Source organism: Oxyura jamaicensis, chromosome 27, assembly GCF_011077185.1.
Source record: "Oxyura jamaicensis isolate SHBP4307 breed ruddy duck chromosome 27, BPBGC_Ojam_1.0, whole genome shotgun sequence".
In the NCBI taxonomy this organism is placed as follows: domain Eukaryota; kingdom Metazoa; phylum Chordata; class Aves; order Anseriformes; family Anatidae; genus Oxyura; species Oxyura jamaicensis.
Window position 1 is genome coordinate 4947198 of NC_048919.1, and position 23193 is coordinate 4970390.

The 23193-nt window shown below is 42.3% G+C and overlaps 1 protein-coding gene and 1 long non-coding RNA gene across 2 annotated transcripts; one reads left to right on the top strand and one right to left on the bottom strand.

Moving 5' to 3' along the window:
- Positions 1-4733: 4733 nt before the first annotated feature.
- LOC118178849 lies at positions 4734-23070 on the bottom strand. Its single transcript, XR_004756305.1, has 3 exons — positions 22161-23070; positions 10039-10137; positions 4734-4827 (listed from the first exon to the last, which is right to left on the bottom strand). It is a non-coding gene; the product is annotated as an uncharacterized LOC118178849 (long non-coding RNA).
- Positions 11444-22154, top strand: FBXO47 (F-box protein 47). Its single transcript, XM_035347667.1, has 11 exons — positions 11444-11493; positions 11692-11898; positions 12355-12525; positions 15377-15453; positions 16278-16355; positions 17065-17173; positions 18038-18214; positions 18808-18954; positions 19570-19712; positions 20114-20273; positions 21122-22154. The coding sequence occupies exons 2-11, from the start codon at positions 11718-11720 to the stop codon at positions 21238-21240; spliced, it is 1362 nt and encodes a 453-aa protein (XP_035203558.1). The 5' UTR covers positions 11444-11493; positions 11692-11717; the 3' UTR covers positions 21241-22154.
- Positions 23071-23193: the final 123 nt, after the last annotated feature.

Genomic DNA, 23193 nt, shown 5'->3' on the forward strand with positions numbered 1-23193 from the left:
TAATTAAAGGCCTACTTTCCACATACTTGAATTTACAGCACAGTTGGACTGTCTGGGGGGACTACAGGCACTTTAACTGTCTTTTAATGCCATGTATTTACTATGGATAATCTGCATGGAATACAGTCTTAATATTTAAAAAAAAAATCTTCCTTTTTGGACTGCTTTGTTTTCAAAATAAAACATGCAAAGGATTACTGGTCATGTTATGCAAGCTTCTAGGCACAGTGGGGATTATTTTCACCTTGCTTGGTTTTAATGGCCACAGTAAGAGTGCAAAGATCTTTTTTGAAGCCATCCCTTGCTGGCTCAGTAATAACACACCTTATCAGGAGGTGTTCCCAGGACAGAGCTGGATACAAAACTAACGTAATTGAGGCTTGAATCAAGACCATAATCTTCTTCTAATTTTATCCACTCAGTTAATTTAGAATTTTAGCAGGCCTTTCAGTTTGAACAATGAAATTTGGTTTTTCCATTTGACTTTCTGACAGCAGCTAAGTGTTTGGACCTCTGCCTGAGTCCCAGGTTATTCCATACGTGCACATTCCTGTCAAGGTTGTTGTCTGAGGCCCCTCGCATCCTGATCATCCCCTCTCATCCTGTTCATCCCCTCCTCTCCCAGAGTCTTTCCCAGGTTTGTGAGAAACGCTGCTACCACAATACAGCTCCAAGTCAATTTAAACATGATAACAGAATTCTGCTGTCCCCGTTCTACTTATTTTTCTGAGCAGACAAGTAGGAGATATATAATTAGAATGTATATGATATATATATATGTAAAGCAAGTACTTCATAGTATCTAAATAAGCAAAAATGTAAAAAAAAAATCAGCTCTCGTTGACAAATAGTTTTCATAATAAGCATCATCCCTGCAACAGGGAAAAAATAGGCTTTATGCAAATAAACAAGGGGCTGTATCCTGGAAATGCAACTGCAACCTCAGGTCCACCAGCACGCTGAACCGTAATTAATAGCTCTGAAAGCAAGCAGGGAGCAGATTGCTACAAAAGGGCCTGTGGGTGGTGGAAGAAAACCTCAAAGAGATGCACTGCTCTGAATCTGCATTTTACAAGTGCTGCGGAATTAAGCTTTAGTTACCACTGGGAACAGGGAATTAGGGCTCCCGAAGTCCTTGTATGTTAAATGTCTTTATGCCTTGGGTTTCCTCATCTAGAAAGGAGGGGTGGGAGTAATTTCCTTTCTCACACACAAATTGTAAGTCTGCTAATATTTGTAAAATACTTACAGCTGCTCGGGGGAAAGGCGTTTTAAGGGAAAAAATAAAAATAAAATACTTGTTTAGGTGACAGCGAGCATCATACCCGTGTCCATCTCAGAAGCTGGTTGGGGTGTCCCTTACCTCTCAGAAGAATTCAGAGATCTTCCCAAGTCAGCTTTCAGGCCGAGAAGCGGGCGCTGGGGCACTCAGCCTGGCTGGGACACCAAAGGGCACATGCCCAGGGCTGGGCTGGGGGCAGCAGGACGTGCCCCAGCCCTGGAACAGGTTTCTGGGGAGCTGCGAGTCTGGTGATCGTGCTGGGCTTTTCATTACCTTTGGGAGGCGATTTTATTAAGCTGCACATAAGACATTTCCCTCTACTGGCTGCAAGAGACGGGTTTTGTTGTGGCTTCAGCGAAGGGGAATGCCTTCTCCCCCCTCGCCGTGGCACGCCGCTGTTTTGCTTAGCAGAGGCTCACCCTCAGCTGACGGGCTGCCTCCGAGGAGGCAGAAAACACCTGCACGTTCCCATCCAGCTACCAGCAGAGGATCCTGGCAATAACCTTCAGCTTTTCTCATCACAAAGGAGTGAAGAAGAACCCAGGAGCCCAATTTATAGACTTAAAACATACAAAAGATGGGCCTTGTTTTTTTTTTGTCTTTTCCTTTTTACACCTCAGATCCTGATTGTTTAACAAGTAGGTCAGAGCAGACAGCAGACTGTCCTTTTCCTCAGAAAAACTGACCTACATTTTGTTGACGCCCCCCCAATTTGAAGTAAAAGTCACAAAACTCGACAGGTGGTTTTGTTACCTTTATAAAAAACCTGACCGTCTTCAGCACGTGCTGCCAGAAGGCACACTGAGCCCTTTTCCTCTGCACAAAACGCATCACTAATGACATTCCAGGGTTGCTTTGGTAAAGAAAAAAGAAAGGCTTTTAAATTTGTTTTATTTCTTTAAATACTGAAAAGAGCAGGTTTGCTATTCTCTTAAGAATAACGGTGGGCTCTGTGCTCCATGGCAAGCTGCACGCTAGTACCTGCTGGCGGCCTGGCACCCGCTGCTGAGGGTTGGTTCAGCCTCTCCACTTCTCTGTACAAGGGTTTGTAACACCACCGGCACACAGACCCGTGGAACAATAAGCAAACCCACAGGGAGACTCTCTTACCTCCTTCACCTCTTCCCCTGCTGCTCCCTGACGCAGCGGTGGGGGTAACTCAGTGCGCCTGAGTGTCCGCAAAGAAATGGAGATGTTCCGCAGCTCCTGCTGCTGGCAAAGCCCGCGATGCCTGCAGGTTCCTGGGGGCAGCAGTGGAGCAGCTCGGGGCTGTGCGTGGGTCTGCAGGAGCCCCCGGTGCTCAGAGCTGCCTGGCACCAGCACCAGGGACTGCTCACCACAAGGCAATACGGAGCAAGGAAAGCTTGGAGGAATCACCGGGTCAATGCGTTCAGCATTTATGCTACCCCTTGCTATTGCGCTTTCTTATTTCAGTGCCTCTGCTGCAGGCCAGATTTTCATTCCTCAACAGCCAGGAGAGCCTCCTCGGCTTCTGTGAGGCTGCTCTGCAACTCTGAAGAGCCTTTGCACCTGATTTTTTGTGAACTTGAGTCCGTGGTGAATCGGGAAGCTTGTATCAAACAGATGTGAGACCGAAATGATTTCTCTTCCCCTTATTAGGTGTTCCTAACCCAAAGATCTTTCAGGAATTCAGCTTTTTGTAAACCTCTACAAAATAGAAACAAAATGTTAACCATGAAGATTAACATGTTTGCATTCGTAGGATTTGGTGTTTAATAAAGTAAATAATAAAGTAAACAAAGTAAATCACAAAAGAGGCTGACCTTGTAAACCTACATGCACATTTCCCCCTCTGCCACAAAAAAAATACTCCAACAGTGATTATTATACTTCCGTTACACGTTTCACCCAGAAAGATACCAGATTTCTGCCTCGACAACGTCGGCAAGGTGTCGCCCTTCTGCTCAGCGGAATGCATGGACTCAGACGTGGAGCACAGCGGCGCTAATTGCGCACAGAGAGAGGAGACGATAATTTAACGTGGCAGCAACAGCAAATCTTCAGTGCAGGCCAGGCCTAGGTGTGCAAAATGTAATTTTCCAGAGTGAAGTATAAGGAGGAAACTTTGGGATTCACCGTCTGATTCTGGGTTAGCAAAAAAATCTCTACTCGTGCAGAGTCAGTAAGTAGGGTCTCAGTTTTGCATCGCCAGGGAAAGGACGAGAGCGAACCAGCCTCCCAGCACCGTGCTACGATGAAGTGGAGCGAGTTGTCTGAGACGCCATCCATACCCCAGGCCAGCACTTTGTAAGGACAAAAGCAAAGACTGCTCCTGGCTGATCCCATCCCCAGTTTCTGACAGAGCTACACAAGCAGCTGCTACCACAGAGACGTGATTGGAAAGCTCAGTTATTTATCACGCTCAGATCTCGGTGCTTTGATATAAGGCAAACCCAAATACCCAGGGAAGATCAATTGCTGATTCATAAATCATCAGTGAACTTTTCCCTATGGAAACAAGTTTTTTCTTGGTGTTTCTTCGAAGGAATAATAGGGCCTAGCAATATGCTCAGCCTGAGCAAACTGATAAGATCATAAAGCAGAGCGGTGTTGGCTGCAATAACTTCCTATCTGTTATGAAGCTTCCCGTGGCTCAAACGGATAATTATCTCCATGTTGTGCTGACAGGTTCCCATCTGTTTAGGGCTGAACATTGCATCTTAAAAAGAAACAGAAAGGAATGGCACCAGCTACACTCTGACAGGTTTGCTCAGCTCTTCAGAAAACCCGAGGAACTTGATTTGAGATGCTAATGAATTCTTAGTAATCCACTTTTTTTTTTTTTTTTGGTGCTGGTATCTATTTCCCTGCAAATCTGGAAGATGGAGGAACGCTAAAGACAGGAATAATATAAGGAATATTTCTAGGGAAGGAGGGAAGGAGCAGACTGGAAAACACAGAGACCAGATCTTCAGCTAGGGTTTAGGAACTGCCGAGGAACTACTCTGACTTGAGGGGGACCCTAAATGTCTGGATACGTGGGGCACAGACCCATACCACCCGTGTGTCCTCCGTTGTCTCAGTTTTACATCTCCTCCTTCAGCTCTGGACTCTGCCTCAGAGCTGCCACATAACTTTCAAGCAGCCTTGAGGCAGTCCCTCAGCTCCCTGCTCCAGTTTGGAGAGGCGAGGAGAAAATGGCAAGTCCTGGCATTAACTCTGTCTCTGTTCCCCTTCCTCACATGCCCCAGACCAAGACACTTGGGATCCAGAGACTGGGAAGTTCTGTGTGGTAGTGAAGACCCTGCCATGATTTTCTGCAGCCCTGAGTTCAGTAGGATGCCACTTTGTGTTGATGTTGAAGTGAGCACACGGACGATACAGCACCACAGAACTGCAGCAAGGATCAGGGCAGCCAAGCCAGGTGTTATTCTTAATCATTTAGTACATGGGATGTGTTAAGTAATTATTTTGTAATTTCTTACCGTTTGCCTATTTTTTGTTGGACTTTCAATTATCTTCTTTTCTTATTTTTTTTTCCCCTTTTAATTCCTTCAGCTGCACCTCATCCATATTGCTGTGTTCTGCAAGCAAAATAACATGAAAATTGGACTTTGCATTATCAAAATTCTGATCACCTCCGAGCAGATCAAACAGCTCCAGAGGTCTGGGCCAGGCCCCCGGACGTATACATTCCTGTCCCTCTTAGACCTGTGCCATTCATCAGCCTTTCAGCAGCCCTTAAATAGAACTGCAAACCAAAGAGGACATGGTGATTTTATCCGGAGAATTCATTAAAAGGGATGATACAAAACAGAGCCTTAATTCGCTCCATGTCCTTGCACAAGGCATAGTAGAGCTCGTGCTGGATGAGTCAACAACCCCCCCACTAAATTGTACGCTTTTCTCATTTCGTAACAAGCCTTAAACTGCTCTCTTCGAGTATAAATGAAAGACTGCATTGGAGCTCCTTAATAACATTTCAGAATTTCACTGGAACCTCAGGAGAGAATACACATTTGGCAAGTGAGGAAAAATTAGATTTAAACAGAGTAAATACTGAAGAAATTTTACTGCCTAAGACTGCATATGAAGTGACGTGAAACTTGGAAGCGCTTTGTCTTCTGCGGATTATTATTATTATTATTATTTCCATTTTGTAATGTTTACAGTGCAGTGGATTCTGTTCTTATTAGTGCTGGTCCTAGTGGTGCAATTTTTCCACTACTCTCTTTTGAGTCCCACCACATTTGGCATTTTATTTTAAAGCCCCAGCTCAATTCAAGAAACCACCCAAAAATGCCATCTTTCTGTCCATTGCTCAATATAACTTTCTAGTTATTTAGTCAGAATCTAGCCCTTGTGGAGGTAGGGAAAATCGGAAGACATGAAAAATGTATATTCTAAACTAAAAGGCAAAAAGAACATCTTAAATAAGTAATACATAAAGCCAGTTTTGGGAGGCTGAACATAATGGCTTGTCATTACTGTAACGTGCTTCCTGCCCTCAGAGTCTAAAATGTAAGAAGGCTTGTTTGAGCGTGTTGGGGGAGTGAGACAGTCCTTCCCATACTCAAACCCTGGCATCACTGGGGCTGGACAGGGCCCCAGGGGCCTCCCCTTCCCCACCCTGAAGCACAAAACTCCTCCTCTCTTTTCTGTTAAGGTAACCCGAACTAACTGGTCTTATTTCCTATTTGCACCTAGTTAGCCATTTAAATATAGCTAATGATCTTATCACAGGGTTCTGCCATGTTTTTTCTTGAAAATCATGCATGTGTAACGAGTGAAAACTGTGCTGTTTTAATAGCAGCAAAGGTTTAGGTCCTGCTACACGAGCATCGCTGCGGAATTTAATGCCGTGCTGGAACACGGCTGCGGAGCATTCCCATCTTCCTCATAGCTTCCTATGAGTTTTAGATGCCTGACATGCCTTCGCTCCTCGGAAAATCTCACTAGCAGCTGTTTGCCGTCTAAACCCTACATATTTAAAAAGCTGACTCCATCGAAGTCCCGCTCTTGTCATTTAAATATGCTGCCACCGTTGCTATCATTGGCACTAGCAGAGCACTCAAGACAACCGGTATTTTTACCAGACTTACATAACTCTGCTCACACATACAGCGTAGGCAGGGCAAAGATAAATTGGGTACACAAGACAAGGCCACTCATGCATAGAATAAGCAGTTAGCACTCGAGCAGAACCATTACCATAGTATATAAAACTCAATTGTACTTTTTTCCTTATTAGCTTTCATCCTGTCATCTCAGAACAGTTTACAAACATTGGCTGGGATTACAGAACCTCAAATAAAAAACACAACCGTGAGTCACTCATCCAATTTGAAACAAACATGAGATAATACTTTTACCACACAACACAATTTAATTGCCGAAGTTGGTGTCACTGTTACTATCATTAATTATGCCAATCATTAAGTGGCCGGACATATTTATGTAGGTTAGATCCACCAGTACACATTTACCATAGGAATCTTGATGTACCCCCACCTCAGAAACCCTTAATGCACAGTCAGAAAGTTGTTCCAGGGGAAGCATACTCCATATATGCTCCATTTTCCATTTCCATTACCTGGTCACTAGGTACCAGTGTTTCTAGCATATGAACAAGTAGAAAAGTGTGAAAGTCTTCACTCAGGCATCCCTAAAATGCGTCTCTCTCTCTGGGAACACAGCAAGGCAAAACAGGAACGCATTCAGGAGGAAGAGGAGAATGCTACCATACTGTGTGTGGCAGAAATGCTGGAGGAGCTTACGGATGCAGAACGCAACCGCTATGGAATTGCATTATTTTTGCACACTTGTCTAATTCACCTTTTCAAGGCGAATATTGCAGTCACGGTTACATCACCGTGGCATTCCCGCTCTCATTGTCGTTAACTGCTGCTTAGCAGTTACCAGAGGATGCCATATTATTATGTTTGGGTGTGACTCTTATTTGGTTGCTATTTCAGTTTTGCTAAGGCAATTTTTTCCTTCAATAAACTTACAGAGGAAAAAAATGAACTGTGAAGAAAAGCCTGCTGGGGAGAAGTCCTGTAAGGCAGCTGCAGCCCTCTGCTGCCATCGTATGGGAAGTGCCTTAGGAGCAGCAAGAAAACCTCTCCCCAGGGGTTCTGTGACTACCCCCAAAGAACGGGTTATTTAGAGAGCTATTGCAGAAGCATCAGTGAAAAGAAATAATAGTTCTAAAATCAGTTTTGTAGTGAACATGAGCTGTTCACTGCTCCAACTGACAATGGCAGCTCGCTGTATTTTTCCCTGATCATCCAGCACCCAGGACGATGCTGTGCCCTGCTCTTACGGTGCAGGGTAACAGCTTTCAGTGGCCGCACGGCAATTTGTAACCGCCTGTTGCAGCACAGCTTCCACTAGCGGTGTTTGCAGCTGGTATTGTGCCATATTTCTGTTTTACAGCGCTACAGCTTTGCTCCGAGACACTCCGAGACACACGTTATGGCACTGTGTCTCGGTGCTGTGACATCTCTCCTCTGCAGCATTGTTAATTTGCCTGCAGGATTCATGTCCTGTGTAACAAAGTCGTCCCAGAGCCTGCCTCCTTTGCTTGGGGTCGGGTTTTTCCCCTGGAGACGGAGGATGGGGCTTGGTGGTCCTGGCCTCTGATGGGAACAACTTTGCACGGCATCAGGGCTACGCAGTAACACAAGTGACAGGGAGCTGGTGGTCGGCCTCTTCTCACAGGTAACTAGTGATAGGGGTAGAGGGAATGGCCTCAGGTTGTGCCAGGGGAGGTTGAGGTTGGAAATGAGGAGACATTTCCTCTCAGAAAGAGCAGTCAGGCATTGGGATGGGTTGCCCAGGGAGGTAGAGGAGTCACCAGCCCTGGGGTGTTCAAGGAAAGGTTGGACACGGTGCTTGGGGACAAGGTTTGGCGGTGACATTGGTGGTAGGGGGGCGGTTGGACCAGATGATGTTGGGGGCCTTTTCCAACCTTCATGATTCTGTGATTCTACAACAGCAACATGCACACAACACCTAGAGCCGTGTGGGTGCCCTAACATTCGCCCATGCCATGACCACGGGCCTCACGTCCCACAGCAGTTGATTATTCATGAGGGGGCGTGGCCACACGGCAGCCTGATTGAATATTCAAAAGGGGGCGGGGACAAGAAGGCAGGAAAGGCGAGCCCCGAGCCCGATGCTTCCTGCTGAAAGGGGCAGCAGGGAAAAAGGCGGTAAAATAATTATCGCAAGCCAAATGGTGCAATAATTTGTGCTAATAATTCCCACACAGACAGGAAGGGAGGAATTATTATTAATACTTTTGAAATACAGCTGAAATGAAGTGATTTGTTCCCTCCAAAACATCTGTTGCTGCTTTTACCGCAGCAGCCATCGCCCCGCTGATAACTGCCGCCCCGAAACTGATCGTCTTTGCGCTGGGTTTACAAACAGTTCGGCTCCTGACCAAAACACACAGCCATAGGTGTGCCCCTGCGCACGTGTGCATCTTGCTGTGTGCATAACCCTGCCCAGCTCCTCCTTTAAACTCAAGTAAAGGAGGTGGTGATGTTCGACTTAATAAGTAATAAATACATAAAATTAATTTCAGTGTTTTCTTTTCCCTCCAGGACACGTACGGTGTTCATCGCAGGCGGCAGGGCCTGCTCACCCGCCGCTGCCTCCGTTCCTCTGCCCGCTCCCCTCAGGCAGCCTGGCGGGCGGCCTGGCCCAGGGGTGCGTGTGGGGAAGGAATTTCCGTGAGGTAAAACAGAGCTCATAAATCCTGTCTGTGGGTAGGTACGGACTGCGTGGCCTTCTCTATTAACTGGACGTGGGCGCGGAGGTGCGGGTCCCTGTTTTCAGGTAGCTAACCCGCATCTTGGAGGGCTGCACGTGAGAGCGGACGCAGAGTGCAGAGGGGAATGAGGCCTAGCGGGGTGCAGGGGGCTTGTCATTTGGCCTAAGGATCCCTCACACAATTTGACACAAAAGCACGGGTAAAAGGCCAAATATAACCCGTTCCATCCACCACTGCTGCCTGAGCAGCACGTGCAGCCTGGGCTGTGCCAAAAGAATCAGACATTGGCATTTCCCCTCTGAGGAATTCCCAAAGGGATGAGGCCGAACCAGCAATCCCTCACAACACAGAAATCCCTGTCACCATCAGCAGCGGGATCGGGGTTCCCTGAACTATGCTTTCTCATCACAGTTATTCACAGATTTTGATGTTTATGGGTCTAGTCTGAACTACCAACCCAACGTTAGAACCTTCAGCACAAATATAAATACGCTTCCTGTAAATTGTCGGTGTAGGCCTTGGGGTAACAAGTATTTACAAATATAAATACTCTTCCTGTAAATTGCCAGTGTAGGCCACAGGGTAACAAGTATTTATGTACTCCGTGGCTGTGCTGGGTGCCCTGAGGTTTGTCATTCCTCACTGGAACTTGTACGTTTTTGTGTGTATTGACAAGGAAAAAGGGAAAATTCCTGTTAATATTTGAAGAGATTCGTTTATGCAATTTGTGATGAGGAAAGGAAACAGAAATGCTCCAAACCAATCTCCAAAGTAAACAACCTTTTGTAATAAATGTTTGCCAAATGCTAACACATACTCAGAAAAATACAGATCAGGAGAAAAGTGCATCAATTAGCAGGAGTTTAGCGACTGCTTAAGGATAAGAAACATTGTATAGAAGATTGAAAGTTGGTGCTTTCTGGCTTGTAAACACATCAGTTTATAGCAACAAATAAGATGACTCTTCCTGGCTAGTGTTATGGGTTCTGCTAGTTAAATATTTAACATTTACCTTTCAATTTCCAGTCTCGATTAAGCAGTTCTCTAAACAAGTGGTATTCCAGCAGCAGATGGAGGTGCACAGTCCATTGCACTGTTCTGGCTGAACTCCCTAAGAAACAAAAAACACATTAAGTCAGAGAGGAAGCAAATGGGAGCTTTCAGTAAAGTCTCTAAGCTTTGGCCTATGAAACTTCCTGCTTGTACTCATTTTTATTTACATTAATTTTATCTAGCCCTGCTCTAAGTTACAATAATGGTAGTCAATCCAACTTCAGCCGAGTTGAATAGAAACAGGCTGGAATTGGCTGATTACTTCTGAAAACTTCCCTTGTGTTGAAGTATTCCCTCCCCCCCTTCCTCCCCCCCATCAGACCCAAGACAAGCTTTTCAGAAAACACTTAAAGATGCCATAAATTCTTGAAGTATAGTCCTCTTAAAGGCAGTAAGGGAAGCAGAGGAAGAAAAGAAAGTAACATAGGATTACAACTTTATTTCTAAATTGAGAATCAGAAATAGGTAACATTTAGCGTATCTTGAACAAAATTTAGTGGCACCCTGTTTCTAAAAAGGACTGGAGTTACTTTACATATTTTACACAAGACCTGGAATTTAAGTTGTTTTGAATCCACAGTTGTGTGTATAAAACTTCCACTGACTTTCAGACCACACTTTCTTTGCTTTTAAAAGATAAACATTTTTTTTTTTTTTTAATATAACTGTGTGTTTATCTATGGGTGATTTCTGGAAAGTTCTTAAAGCTTGAAGGTTACATCAATTTTCTGTCTCTTGCTTAAGTAGCGTAAAAGCCAAATGAAACACTCATTCTAGGAGCAGTCACATTTGCTCATGAGCATTGGGAAAGTTTAAAGTATAAGCTTCCTTAACTAGCTAGAATAATAACATACCTAAACTAAAAATGCTTCCACCAAAGCAGAACTTCCTAACATTTCAGAGTAAGGAATGTGCTCTATACAGTGCACAAGCACCAGTCAGACAAGCCAGTTTGTAACACGGGTAAGGAAATGCCCCATATTCTTCCAGTTGTCGGTATAAACAGTGCTTCCATTGTGGATGTGGCAATTCTGCTCAGTGGCATATTAGAGAGGCCTGGCTTGCATGCTTTAGCAATAAATATGAAGGATGTTTGGAACTTGTTTTCTGTAATTTTTGTAAATTTTTAATCTTTGAAACAATGAGGTCTATTCTCCGAGTGTATTTCCCGCTGATAGTAACAGAGATGTTGCAGTGCAGCTTGGACAGATTCCAGTTGTGTTACTACCAGTGCTGCCAGCTCTTGTAATTATACTGCAGCACTCATTCCCTTTGGCATTTTCCCTGAAGCCTCAGATGCTGGAATCAAAAATAGTGTGAAAAATCTCCATTATTTTTTTTTTTTTTAAGATGTAGTGAGTCTCGTTGTTTGACAACATGAGTGCACCTACTCTAGAGACTCAGAAACCAGAAGGTAAATCATAAAAACATATTTATTGTTCTTTTAAAACTCTACTTTTCAGACCTTCATTTTGGGAAAACTTGTGTCACTGAATTTTCTGAGATGGTGATGTTATATCATTTGTTTATCACACATGTAGTTGTTATATGAAATTAAGCCATGTTAGATGCTGCAGGAGAAAGTTTCTCTCTCTCTCTATTTTCTCTCCAGAATGAATTAATGAGACTAACAGAACAATGACATCCACTGCAAGGACCAGCTTCACCTTGATTCCTAACCAGAAATACAGACGCAGTAACCGTCACTCCAGACAGCACTGCGACACCATGGATACAGATCCCCAGACTCTGTCAACACTTGGATATTTTAAAACATTGCCATTAGAGATATTTCAAATGCTATTGAATTATCTCTCAGGTGAGAATATAGTAAGTCCACTAGAAATCTTTCAAATGCTATTGAGTTATCTTTCAGGTGAGAATCTAGTAAGAAGGGTATTACTTCCAATATCTGAAAATTACCACAAAAGTTTTCCATTTAGAAAAATACATTATTATTTAAAATGTTTTACGACTTAGACAGTAGAGTCATTTTATGTGACTTATTCTCTGATTTTTTATGTATGAAGAACCACATGATAAAAAAAATAATTGCAGACTATCTGAAGTTCTTTTTGCCTATTACATGAAAAGTATTCCTTAGATCTATCCATTTATAATTCTCACTGTCTGCTGGCAAAGGAGATAAACAGTAATACTTTATTATTATTATTACTTCTTGACCTATTTTTGAAGTAAGATGAAGTTATTGACTACTGATCAGCATTTTTCTTGCAGTAAGAATTTACATGCATACTGAATTTTGCTTTTTCAGTGAAGGATATCAGCATGCTGTGCATGGTGTCAAAAACCATCAGCAACCGCCTTATTACTTACATCTCAACCCCATCAGGAAACCGAAGGCTGTTATTGCAAGACTTTCATAACATTGAGCTACTTGGCAAGAGAGAAGGATCCTATATATTAGAGCACTACAAATCTCTAGGTGATCCTTTAATGCAAATGGTAACAATTACAGGAGAACCAAACTTGGTTAAAAGGTTTCTTCTGTTATATGCATTGATTGGTAAAATGCTGAGGATATGGCCCAAAATACTTGTACAACTCCCTCTAAGATTGAAGTTCCTCCCCATGTCAAATGGCCTACTCAAATACCATTAAATCGGAGGGGAGTGGTATTGCTTGAAATGATTCCAAAACCTTTTAGTTTTGGAGAAAATAATGCATGTTTTGCTTCTTCCATGTTTATTTTTTTTCATAGTAAATGGAAAGCAGGGGGTTGAGCAGAGGAACTGGATCAGTTCTCAGTAGTAGGTTTTTCCAAATTTAGTTTATTTGGACACCACAACTGGAAACTGCAGCAGAAACCAAGACTCCCAGGCCCCACACTAGCTAAGGAATTTGGCTGTTCAGACTGCCTTCATGTATCACTTTGGACTAGCTTGCATTCCTCAGTCTGGGAAATGTAGCTGCAGTACTTAAACGCAGTCTAGCTCTAAAATGACCAACAACCATTTCCATCAGAAAGCCTGATAGTCTACTGGAGATGTATTGCAGATCACATTCCGCTTCTTAGAAAAGAAGCATGCTCATCATGAAAATGTTATCACAGTTGTCACTGGTCAGCATTCCCCTTGGCAGCTGTGTATCAGAGTTCAAAGGCTGAAATGGGCATGAAGAACACATTCTCCTCTCGCTCCTTGCTTATGTGGAAATGCCTGTGCTTTGGCTGTCATGGTATAGCTCCTTCTGGACAGAGAGATTCAATTGTTCTCTCTTTCAGACCTCTTTTGGCACAACATCATAGAAACCCAGATCACGGTAACATAGGGTTGGTGGTAATGAAGAACACTGTACATCTTCATATTAGAAAGTGTTTGCTTTCTAACTGTTTTTTTACTAATTTTTAAAAGACTGATTCTAACTCATTCAGCCCATCACTCAGAAAAGGAACATTCTTTCTTATGCATCTAGAAGGCTGATTATTTTTTTCCACCCACCCACAATAAGCATTAATCAATCAGAAACAAATTAAATCCAAATTTGATCCATATCAAATAACTGTTATCCAGCTGATTAAAAGACACTGAGTTTTTATTTGTCAGGGAAATAAAATGGTGCCATGGTTAGATGCAGAATTATAGGTAGAAGTATGGTTTGAACTTAAGACATTAAATAAAGGCATACACAAAGTAGAGGAATACTGTTGCAGTCATTTAGACTATAAAGACATCTTATTATAAGCAATCCATGTAGGTTTGGGGGTATCTTGAAATAATTTTAGCATTTGTTTTGTTTTTAAAATTAACCCTGATACTTTGTTTTTAAAAAAATCTAAATTGATTTGGGCATTGTAGTAACCACACATGAAATGACAACTTGTTATTTAAATACAGGTGTGAACCCATCACTATAGTAGGCCTAACAATAAAAACCATGACATATTTAGAATATATAGATCATTGGCAATATCTGTCTCATCAGTGGAAGGCTCAAGAAAATGTTTTTCTTAAGAGATCAGTTACAAAATCAATATTTACTTTACAGCAGGAAAGACTGGACTCAGTGGGAAAAATCCATTCCTGTTCAGAGTGCCTGCACAGAGTCTATGTAATACATAAATCTCACTTAAACATAGAGGAGTCTGGCTGCACTTTAGTGCATGGTAAAATCTTCCATTATTTGTAATGGGGTCAAAATTTCAGTAATTGTTTAAAATGGACTTGAATTATAACTGATTGTGGCACTGACCTTCAGCACAGAGGGGATTTTGCTGTACAAAACCAGGGACAGTACATTTTGCTCAACCCTTTTAACTCAGCATATTTGTTTTTTTCCCCAAACTGATGGCTGTATTCCTACTTGCAACTGCATTGTCTTAACAGTTTCAACTATTCTTCAGGCAGTTCTCTCCAAAGTCTAACCCAGTCAAAAGAAAATTGACTTTACTGAGCTTTGGACCACGTCCTAGGCTGATAAATAAATTATGTCTGTCATGGAAGAATGTTAGCACGCTGCTAAGGAAAGAGTCAATTTAGAACCACGGTAAATGTATAAAGTACTTTTTGACATTGGAGAAGTTATGTATTTCTGGAGAGACTGACAGTTCAGGAAGAAAAGTAGCAGCTTTTCTGTGGATTTGTTTGATTAATTAACAAGCTCTCTCTATATATTATCCTGGTAGAAGTTTTTGAAGAGCAAGCTGTTAACCCATTTTGTAGTAGTTCAGAAAAAAAATGCTTCTTAACAAACAGCTGATCCACACTATAATGAACTCCAGACTTTGACGTCCGAAACACATACCATTTCAGCCCTGTATAGGAAAATAATTTTACCTCTTAGCTATGTTTTACATTAACAGAGTTTAGAATATTTGCTCTTTAGAGCATGTGGTTATCTTGAAAAAATTTTGGAAGCTCAGCTTTCCATGATGTAAAGGAAAAGCGGAGTTCCCTGGGGGACTGTTAATGGAGGTGCAACAAGCAACATTGATTTCCAATATTTTTAACAGCTGTAATTCTAAAAGCAATACAGTTATTTTAATAGGGATTAGTTGTGACTAATAGGGACTCTAAGACAACATATCAAACAAGCTGTAGGAAGCTCACATACTTCCTGACAGCATTCCTTTTGTCAAAGGTACCCCTGCTACGAAGCATACATCTCTTCTACAAAGCACAGCTTACTGTTACGTGCCGCTCTTTTTGCCTCAGCATCTTTTTCTCACTGGTGAGAAACGCATCACATGCGCGTGATGTGAATGCTTAAGGTAATTCAGAAGCGTACGTGCTGTGTATGTGTACTCATAGTTGTGTGTGTGTTCATTTTGTTCACAGGATTGTTGCTTAAAAGATGCACACTTCTATTACCTACAAAAGATAGGCTAAAGTATATACACAAGATACTCTCAGAAGTAAGTTCACATTCCGTTCACTAGTGCTTTGAACTGTCACTTGCATTTCTAGAAGGTAATTTTTAGTGGAATCGTCTTTTACTATCCCTTTGCTGGAGTTTATTACCACAGAATAATGAATTTATTGATTTGAAATCAGTCTCAATAATAATAATAAAAAAGCCTAAACCAGCATATTGAACGTGAGGCTGTTCTTCTGGGATTTTTTTTTTTCTGAGAAGCAATGCTGATCTAAGCAGTTCCTACATCCCCTTCTGCCACCCCATAACAGATCTGTCCCTCTTTCTCCTTGTCTCAGTTGGGCTAAACAAGTTATTTGTGGTACGACGTGGTGCGTTACATCAGGGAGCTGATGGAGGATGAAAATCTGGGTTGGGGAGGAGAGTTGGAAGTGATTCGTTACATCAGTCTTAGCCCAAAACCTGCTGTCCCCAAATGTCTCAGCTGGGCTAATAAATTACATCACTTCTTCCCAAAAATATTTTCTGCCTCATATTCCAAGATCAGATGTTAACTTCTCTGCAGTTTGTGGATAACTAGAACTGTTGTGGTGGAAGAGCACAGCTCTCCATAGAAATGTAAATCTCCTGCAAATAGCATTGCTCCTCTTAGATACCTTTTGGCCACCCAGTCGACCCTGGTTTTGAAGTTAAAGCTAAACTATCACGGATGTACTGAACGTGCTGCCTTGTACAAAAAGAGAAGGGACTCCTTCTGAATGCCCATAATCAGTATTGATGTACACAAGGAGAACTGAGTAGCTACAGTCTCAGGAATTTCCTTATGGTCAGTTACAGTATGTTACTAATGTTCTGTGCTTACAGGTTTCCTGCTTTAAACTTAATGGCTGTCCGAGTCCTTTGCACTGTTTAGGATTACAGTGCTACGGGGTATTTTTACAGGTATGGTATCTCTCTGGAGAGAAGGCAAGTATCACAAATATAAAAGAAAATTAAAGTAGTTTCATAAATTAATCTGTGGCTTTGCAATATATTTAGAAGTATAAGACTGTTTTAAGGTTTGGGGAGGGGGAAAGGAGGATTTATTCACTCAGTTCTCTGAATTTCCTTTGTGGTTGTTAAAGTTGCTGATTTGACTCTGGAGAATTCCTTGGTCTGGATTTCACTACCAAGCAGTCTGGATTTTGATTAGTGATTTATTATCTTAGAAGACGTTGGAGAAGAGGGGCATTTTATTACACAGCTTTGAATTCACAAACCAAGAGGAGAGATTGCTTAGTTTAAAAGAAAAGGATAAGACAATTACTTGTGTCAGGACATTTGTCTTTGTAGCAAATACCGTTGTGTACTTTTCCACATAAGGTTAAAAAATAAGATCTCGGGCCTGAATGTGGAACACTGTTAGAGGCTTTTGATTCTTAAGTACGACCTCTGGTACAACATACAGCACCCCTGTAGCAGATAACGGTTTCCCTACACTCATCGGGGAGATGCTGTGCTGGCAGCCACACTCTAGGTATGCCATCCTCCCTTTGTATTCTCCTGATAAATTGTAGGACAGATTTAATTTATCTAATATGAGAAATTGCATCGTGATCTAAATCTATGGCTCAATCCATCTATTTTTCCCCATTTCTTTTGTAATCTTCAGATCCTAACAGCAGGCTGGGATGAACTGGAGTGTCACCGGGTTTTTAACTTCCTCTGTGAGCTGAGCAATTTACCCCGTAAAGTACAGACAGTTGTCAGCAGCAAACCAGGTAATCATCAAAGCAGACAAAGGTCCTACAAAATCAAACTGCACTGTCATGGAGAAGGCAGAAAATGGACCTTGATTACTGCAAACAAGATGCATCTAGATTTGAGAACGTTTTAGTTCAGCTGATTCATACATATGTTGTTAGCTCCAGCATTATGCAGAAAGTGGCCATTTTAAAGTAAATGCTTTGCTCTCATATAGATAAATACATTTTTTTCCCACCAAAAGCAAAGCTAAGTGCTTTTGTCTTTGACACATATCCTGTAGTGAAGAAAGTTTTCTTGAGATCTTGCGTTTTGTTTTAAATCTTATTATCAAACCAGTGCATAAGTTATATAGAGCGAGAACAGCAACATGGACTCAAATGTCTCCTACTGTACAACACTGCCAGTGAATCAATGCGAAAGCAAAAAAGATAGAAATGCGGTAAAAAGTTAGGTTTAATATTTCTGAAATACTACACTGATGTGGCACATGCCTCTCAGTAAATTCTTAAGTTAGCTAGCACAGAACCAGGCATTTCTGCACTTTATACATGGCCATTCACACACTTCCTCCTATTGCTGCTTACTGATGCCATCGAAGAGAAAAGATCAGAGTAACTGAAAAAACACAGCTGAGAGCCCTTGAATGCATACAGGAGATGCTGCAGAAAGGTACCAGAGGATGCATTGACAGAATCCATGGCCTGAATTACTGCAATGTATTCAAAAGTGCCAAACTCAGGAAGTAACAGCTGAGAATTTTATGAACCCCTCGGATATTCTTGGGCAGCCTTAAGAAATCCCTTCTCTCTCTTCCTAAAAAATGTTTATCTGTATTGTGCAAGCCTTAATGGAGCTATATCTACATTCTTTTTCCCCAGGAAGTGCCCGAAAGCTGGAGCTGCGGATAAGGTTATTCTGTCGTAGTGTCTTGTTGAACCACTGGATTCATCGAAGTGATTCTGCATTTTGGTTGACTCGTATTTTAAAGCCATGGCCGATGGTTAATCAAGCTCGCCTGTTGTATATCATCTTTGGGCCAGTGTCCTCTCTTGATGGTGAGTAGTTTCAGGGATTAATTTTCAAAGTTTGTTCCTTGAGAATGAGATTTTCCTGTAGGATGCAGCATTTCTGAACACCAGCCTTTATGCAAATAACCTGTAATTGTGTTGCCTAGAAAAAAAATCCTGCTGCTTAACCAGACCTGACCAATATGTGTGCACATATATATACGTATGCATTAAATACATATCCTCTCTGTGTGCACACACACATACATACACTCATATACCAATAAATAAATAAATAAAGTTACAATTCAAGTGAAGAAATGGCACTTCTCTTTCTTTATTCTCCCACACTTAGGGTACAGTTAGCTTGAATGCACCTCAAAGAAGCGTCTGCTTCTCTGAAGAAAAGCCCCTTTCTCGCTTAACTGTTAAACCAGGGTTTCTTTAAATCACTCTGTGATTCATGCTGCAACTACTGGTGTCCCTATTAAATGACAGATGGAAAAAAATCTGTCACAAAGGCTGAGTTATGTTACCTGAATTCCCCTCCCATGACTCTGCTTTAAAACCCTGTTTAGCACCTTCCTTGCTTAAAAATATTACTTTGTCACTTAATAGCAGTTGTGATTAATATTGCTCAGGACATGTGGTTTGGCAGAAAATGATAGAAGGACCAACAGATGAGACCAGTCTGAAAGGTCTAGCAGATGCAATTAAACTGCTGTATGATACAGAAGCTAGAGAATGGACAGCAGACGATGTTATCAGTCTTGTGGATGAGCTGTCAGGTGTGTTTTTGCCTTTATCATTAATCCATAGGATTATATGCTCATGTCCTCCAAATCTGGCAATAACTGTGTTTCAGACACACGGGTGCCTTGGGAAACTGCAATATTCCTTACAGTAGCTGAGGTGTGACTGGAAAAGTCATTACACTTGGAAGTCAGGCAGTAGCTGGGAAAGAAAGAAACCTAGCACTGGTTATAAATTCAGGCTTTCCCCATTGTGAAGTATTTTAAGAATCTATGAAGAACCTTAAAGTACAACTCTTGTGTAACCATTATTAAGGAAACATTGACCAGGCTGGGTAAGCCAAACAATATTTGTTCTAACCAAAATTCTACAGAACAATGTTAACATTTACACTCAAAGTTTGTTTTGGGTGAGATCATATCATAGAAGCTATTGTGAAGAGCTCTAACTGTAGTGCTAGTAAGAATTGCTTGTGTAACTTCATCACTCTGTATGTCAGAGTATCCCCTCACCAATTCTGGTTAGCTGCCAAAGCCAACAATTTATAAATTCACGTCTTCCAGAATGGTTTTTAATGGCACTCCTTCCTTTTTTAAAAATAATATTTTTTTAAAAAAAATCACTAAAATTCTCTCTATTTTATTGCAAAGTTGTTCCCCGGGAGTGGCTCATGGAGAACAATGCTCGGCTTCTTATTCTGAGTGGAAACAACATCTGCTTCACTTTCATGGCCAGCAAAGCTGTGAATGGAAGAGCTTTTGAGTTAGCCAGACTTGTGGTCTTCCTGGCTTTGGTGAGTACTACTGAGCAGGGCCTTTTGTCTCTCTACACCCCGATTTCCTTTCTTAGACTTGAAAACTGTGTCCCTATCTACTCCTACAAACCATGGCAAGTCCGGCAAGAGTCTTCGTTCTCTTTCGCCCTCTGGGCCCTGTCCCACACATCTCTGCAAGGTAGCAAGCCTGCTCCTGAGGAGAAGCACCACGAGCAAAAGGCTGAGAAGTTCCTCCGTTAGTGTGCCAACAATAAAAACAACCTGCATGTCCCCGTAACAAGCCTTAATTTTCCAGGACATGCCTGCAGCAAATTCAGTCATTCATTAGAATCAATAGTTAATTCTGAGATTTAATCTTGCCTTTTAAATTGTCGTACTCATCACAAAGAGTGTGTTCTAATATTTCCCGTGTACGTCAGGTCTGTGAGAAGGATCTGTACTGCATGGACTGGGCAGTAAAAATGATGCAGAAGGTCTGCAAAGTTTTCAGCACTCCAGGGGAGAGAAACAACTTTCTGCAGAGCGTGGAGAACGCCTTTGCTCATATGATCATGGACATGCTACAGGCAGTACTGTCCGGTAAGCCTGCAGGACGTTAATCAGGAGCTAGCACTGACCAAGACATCAAGCAACACTGCTGATGTGGCATAACAACCTGCCCTCCACCCCTACCCCTCCAGGCAGAATGACACTGCAGTGCTTGACGTTTTTGACAACATACAGCGATCGATCAATTACTGTAACCAGGAAAGGTGTTTGTTTTATCTGGGCTTGTCACCTTAAGCACAGCGTGCATCTTTTCAAGGGGTGTTAAAGCATCCCCTGGTGCAGTTTCAAGGCAGGCACTGTTTGTAGAAATGAACGTGCAAGCAGCCAGCGCGAACACTCGCCCACAAATGCTAGCACAGGTAGATACACCTGGGGCGGGGATGAGCTGCAGAGACTCAGACTAAGAGAATCCTACGGCCACAGATGGTGAAACCAACAGTCCTTTAAAAACACATCCCACCAGAGCACTGGGCCAGAGCCTTTTCGGGCTGCTCTAAACACAGGCTTTGAGCAGCTGCCAGCCAGCCTGTTCAGCTCAACGAGCTGCAGTTGCTCCCTGTCCACAGCTTGTCAGCCCTGATAAGAACTCAAGACTGATTACGCTGGCAATCTGTACAGCTCAGTTAGGACAGAATTTTGTCTTAATGCGCAATTGTTCTTGTCCATCTTTGGACAAACTGATGAAGGAATTTTGGAGAGAGTCTCCCGTGTTATTCCACAGCTGTCCCACCATCAGGTGCAGTAGCTGATGCCTCGTAAATCTAAGCAGAAGTTGCTGATTCAGCCTCTGTTTAAAACACTGAATGAGTAAGATTTAGCTTCAAATAAGCCATTTAGTTTCACTGACCATTCTTGACTGTTTTTGTTTGTGCTCGTAGGGGATCGCGATGAAGAGGACATCAGCTTTTTGAATTTGTTTCACCTCATAAATGCACAAGCTAACTTCCATAAGGAAATCCTGTACCTGACCATGAGAAGCAACACCAACGCTATCTGATGCTCTGAATTGTACAGACTCTCGCTCTACTCCTGCTGGATGTCTTTTCCCTTTATTTATTTTTATTTTACTTTTTCACATTTGCATAGCAGTGCTTGGTTATTTCTCTAATTTCTACCCCAGTAAGAGCTGGAGTGACAGCAGGAGAAGCTAGTGGCATACATGTCATAACAGCTGAGTGAGCTCATGGAACGTATTGGGGGACCTCTAACTGTTCAAAGGAGAGTTTTGCACATCAGGCTCCTCTGAGGCTGTGTTCAGACGCGCTGAGGAAGCGGGCTGGGGGCCTTTGGTTTGGGAACATAAACTGCATTCTTTTCCCACTGTGTATGTTTGCATACGCAATAAAAGTAACATGGTTTTCATATTTGATGCACATACACATAATAAAGAATGTTATCTTAGGTCAGAACCAAAAGCATTTTGATCTTTTAATTTTGTTTTCTCTTGGGAATCCAAGGAGAAAAAAAAAAAAAAAAAAAAGAAAAAGCCATAATTAGAGAAGCACGGCTACATTTTTTTCAGTTAGCCTGGGTCTCTCTCTCACTAACTCTTCCATTCTGTGACAGAAGTGCTCCATAGATTGTTCAGTTTTGGCAGAAAGAGTTGATTCGTGAAAACAATTTAACTGTTTTGATTAAGTAGTTTGATTTTTCTTTTCCTTCAAACTCCAGGTGCCTTCTAACCAATAAAGCAGAAGAAACTTCAAATCCCTCCCCCAGCCCACTGTAGGAACTGAACTGTTAAAGTGTATTTGCCTCTCATAGGACTTAGCTAAGTTGAAGACAAGTTAAATAAAACCACATAGGCTAAAGTCACCATTTCAGCAAGGTATATAAATGTTTGCTACTTACAAAAACCTTTGATTTTCTGCTATATTGCCTTCAAAACAAAAATACGTAATATGTAATAAAAAACACTTTACTGTGCATTGTTTACAACATGGTTATTTTCTGTGTGTTACCAAGTACGCTTCTTCTCCACCTGAATGACTTTCCAGATGTTTTAGTGTTCCTTTAGGACTGGATGTTAGCTGCAGATACCTAGGATGAGCTTTTGAAAGCCCGTCTTCAACTGCTGGAAGCAGCTGAAGTGATACCAATTTATCTCAGCTGCCCTCACTTGGTTTCGTCAGTAATGAGCTGACAACAACCCTGTGATGATTTGCTGGGAAGTTTGCATGTTAAAAATTCCGGCGACATTTTTTGAATATGCAATTACAGACAGGATTTGTCTACATTCAGGAGCGGGGACGGGAAGTAAATCTGCTGAGGATCTTTGTGGTGTGCCGGTAGATGGCAGAGGTGAAACCTTTCCGTGGGAGCAGGCGTGCCTGCTAGCAGTTGCTCCTAACACCCCTTTTTTCTAGCTGTTTAAGGTTATGGGAGAGCATGCTGCAGTACCACAGTTGTGCTGTAGCTACTTAACAATTTGTGAAGTGAGCAAAATGCAAGATTCTTTGTCTGAAACCCTCTCAGTGGACTGAATGCCCCCAAACTGATCACTAATGATCTCAGAACACGAGGGAAAACAGACTTGCAGTGCATGGAGTGGCAGGGAAATGTAGCCAAGAAGCAGCTGAGGCGGAATGCTCCAGCCCAGCTCGTTACCATCCCTCCCCTTGCAAGCAGCACTCGCTACCAATAAATAACCCCAGCAGATGAAATTCAGAATAATAGAGCAGAGCCTTCAGCCACCGCATCTCCTCGGCCCATTGTGTTTCTCGCGTGTGATGCTCTGCTGTGCGGTGACACAAAGAGCCGCAGGACGGGTGGAGGTTCCCTGCCAGCGCGTCTCTGCTGCCGGGACCGAGTACAGCAGCGATAAATTTCAGCCCATCGCAAGGAGTGCCATCGTGTGAGCACAGCGATACGGGAAAAGTTCATTCTCTGATTCACTGGCAGCAGCCGACAAAGATGAAATGTCAGCTCTGCCTGGTGCTAGCTCGCTCTT

Bases quoted from the DNA above. Each gene is read 5' to 3' on its own strand.
- FBXO47 (XM_035347667.1), top strand. From the start codon at position 11,718: ATGACATCCACTGCAAGGACCAGCTTCACCTTGATTCCTAACCAGAAA. The intron at 18,215-18,807 runs GTGAGTAGTTTC...AATATTGCTCAG, and splicing joins GCCAGTGTCCTCTCTTGATG to GACATGTGGTTTGGCAGAAA. The intron at 20,274-21,121 runs GTAAGCCTGCAG...TTGTGCTCGTAG, and splicing joins GCTACAGGCAGTACTGTCCG to GGGATCGCGATGAAGAGGAC.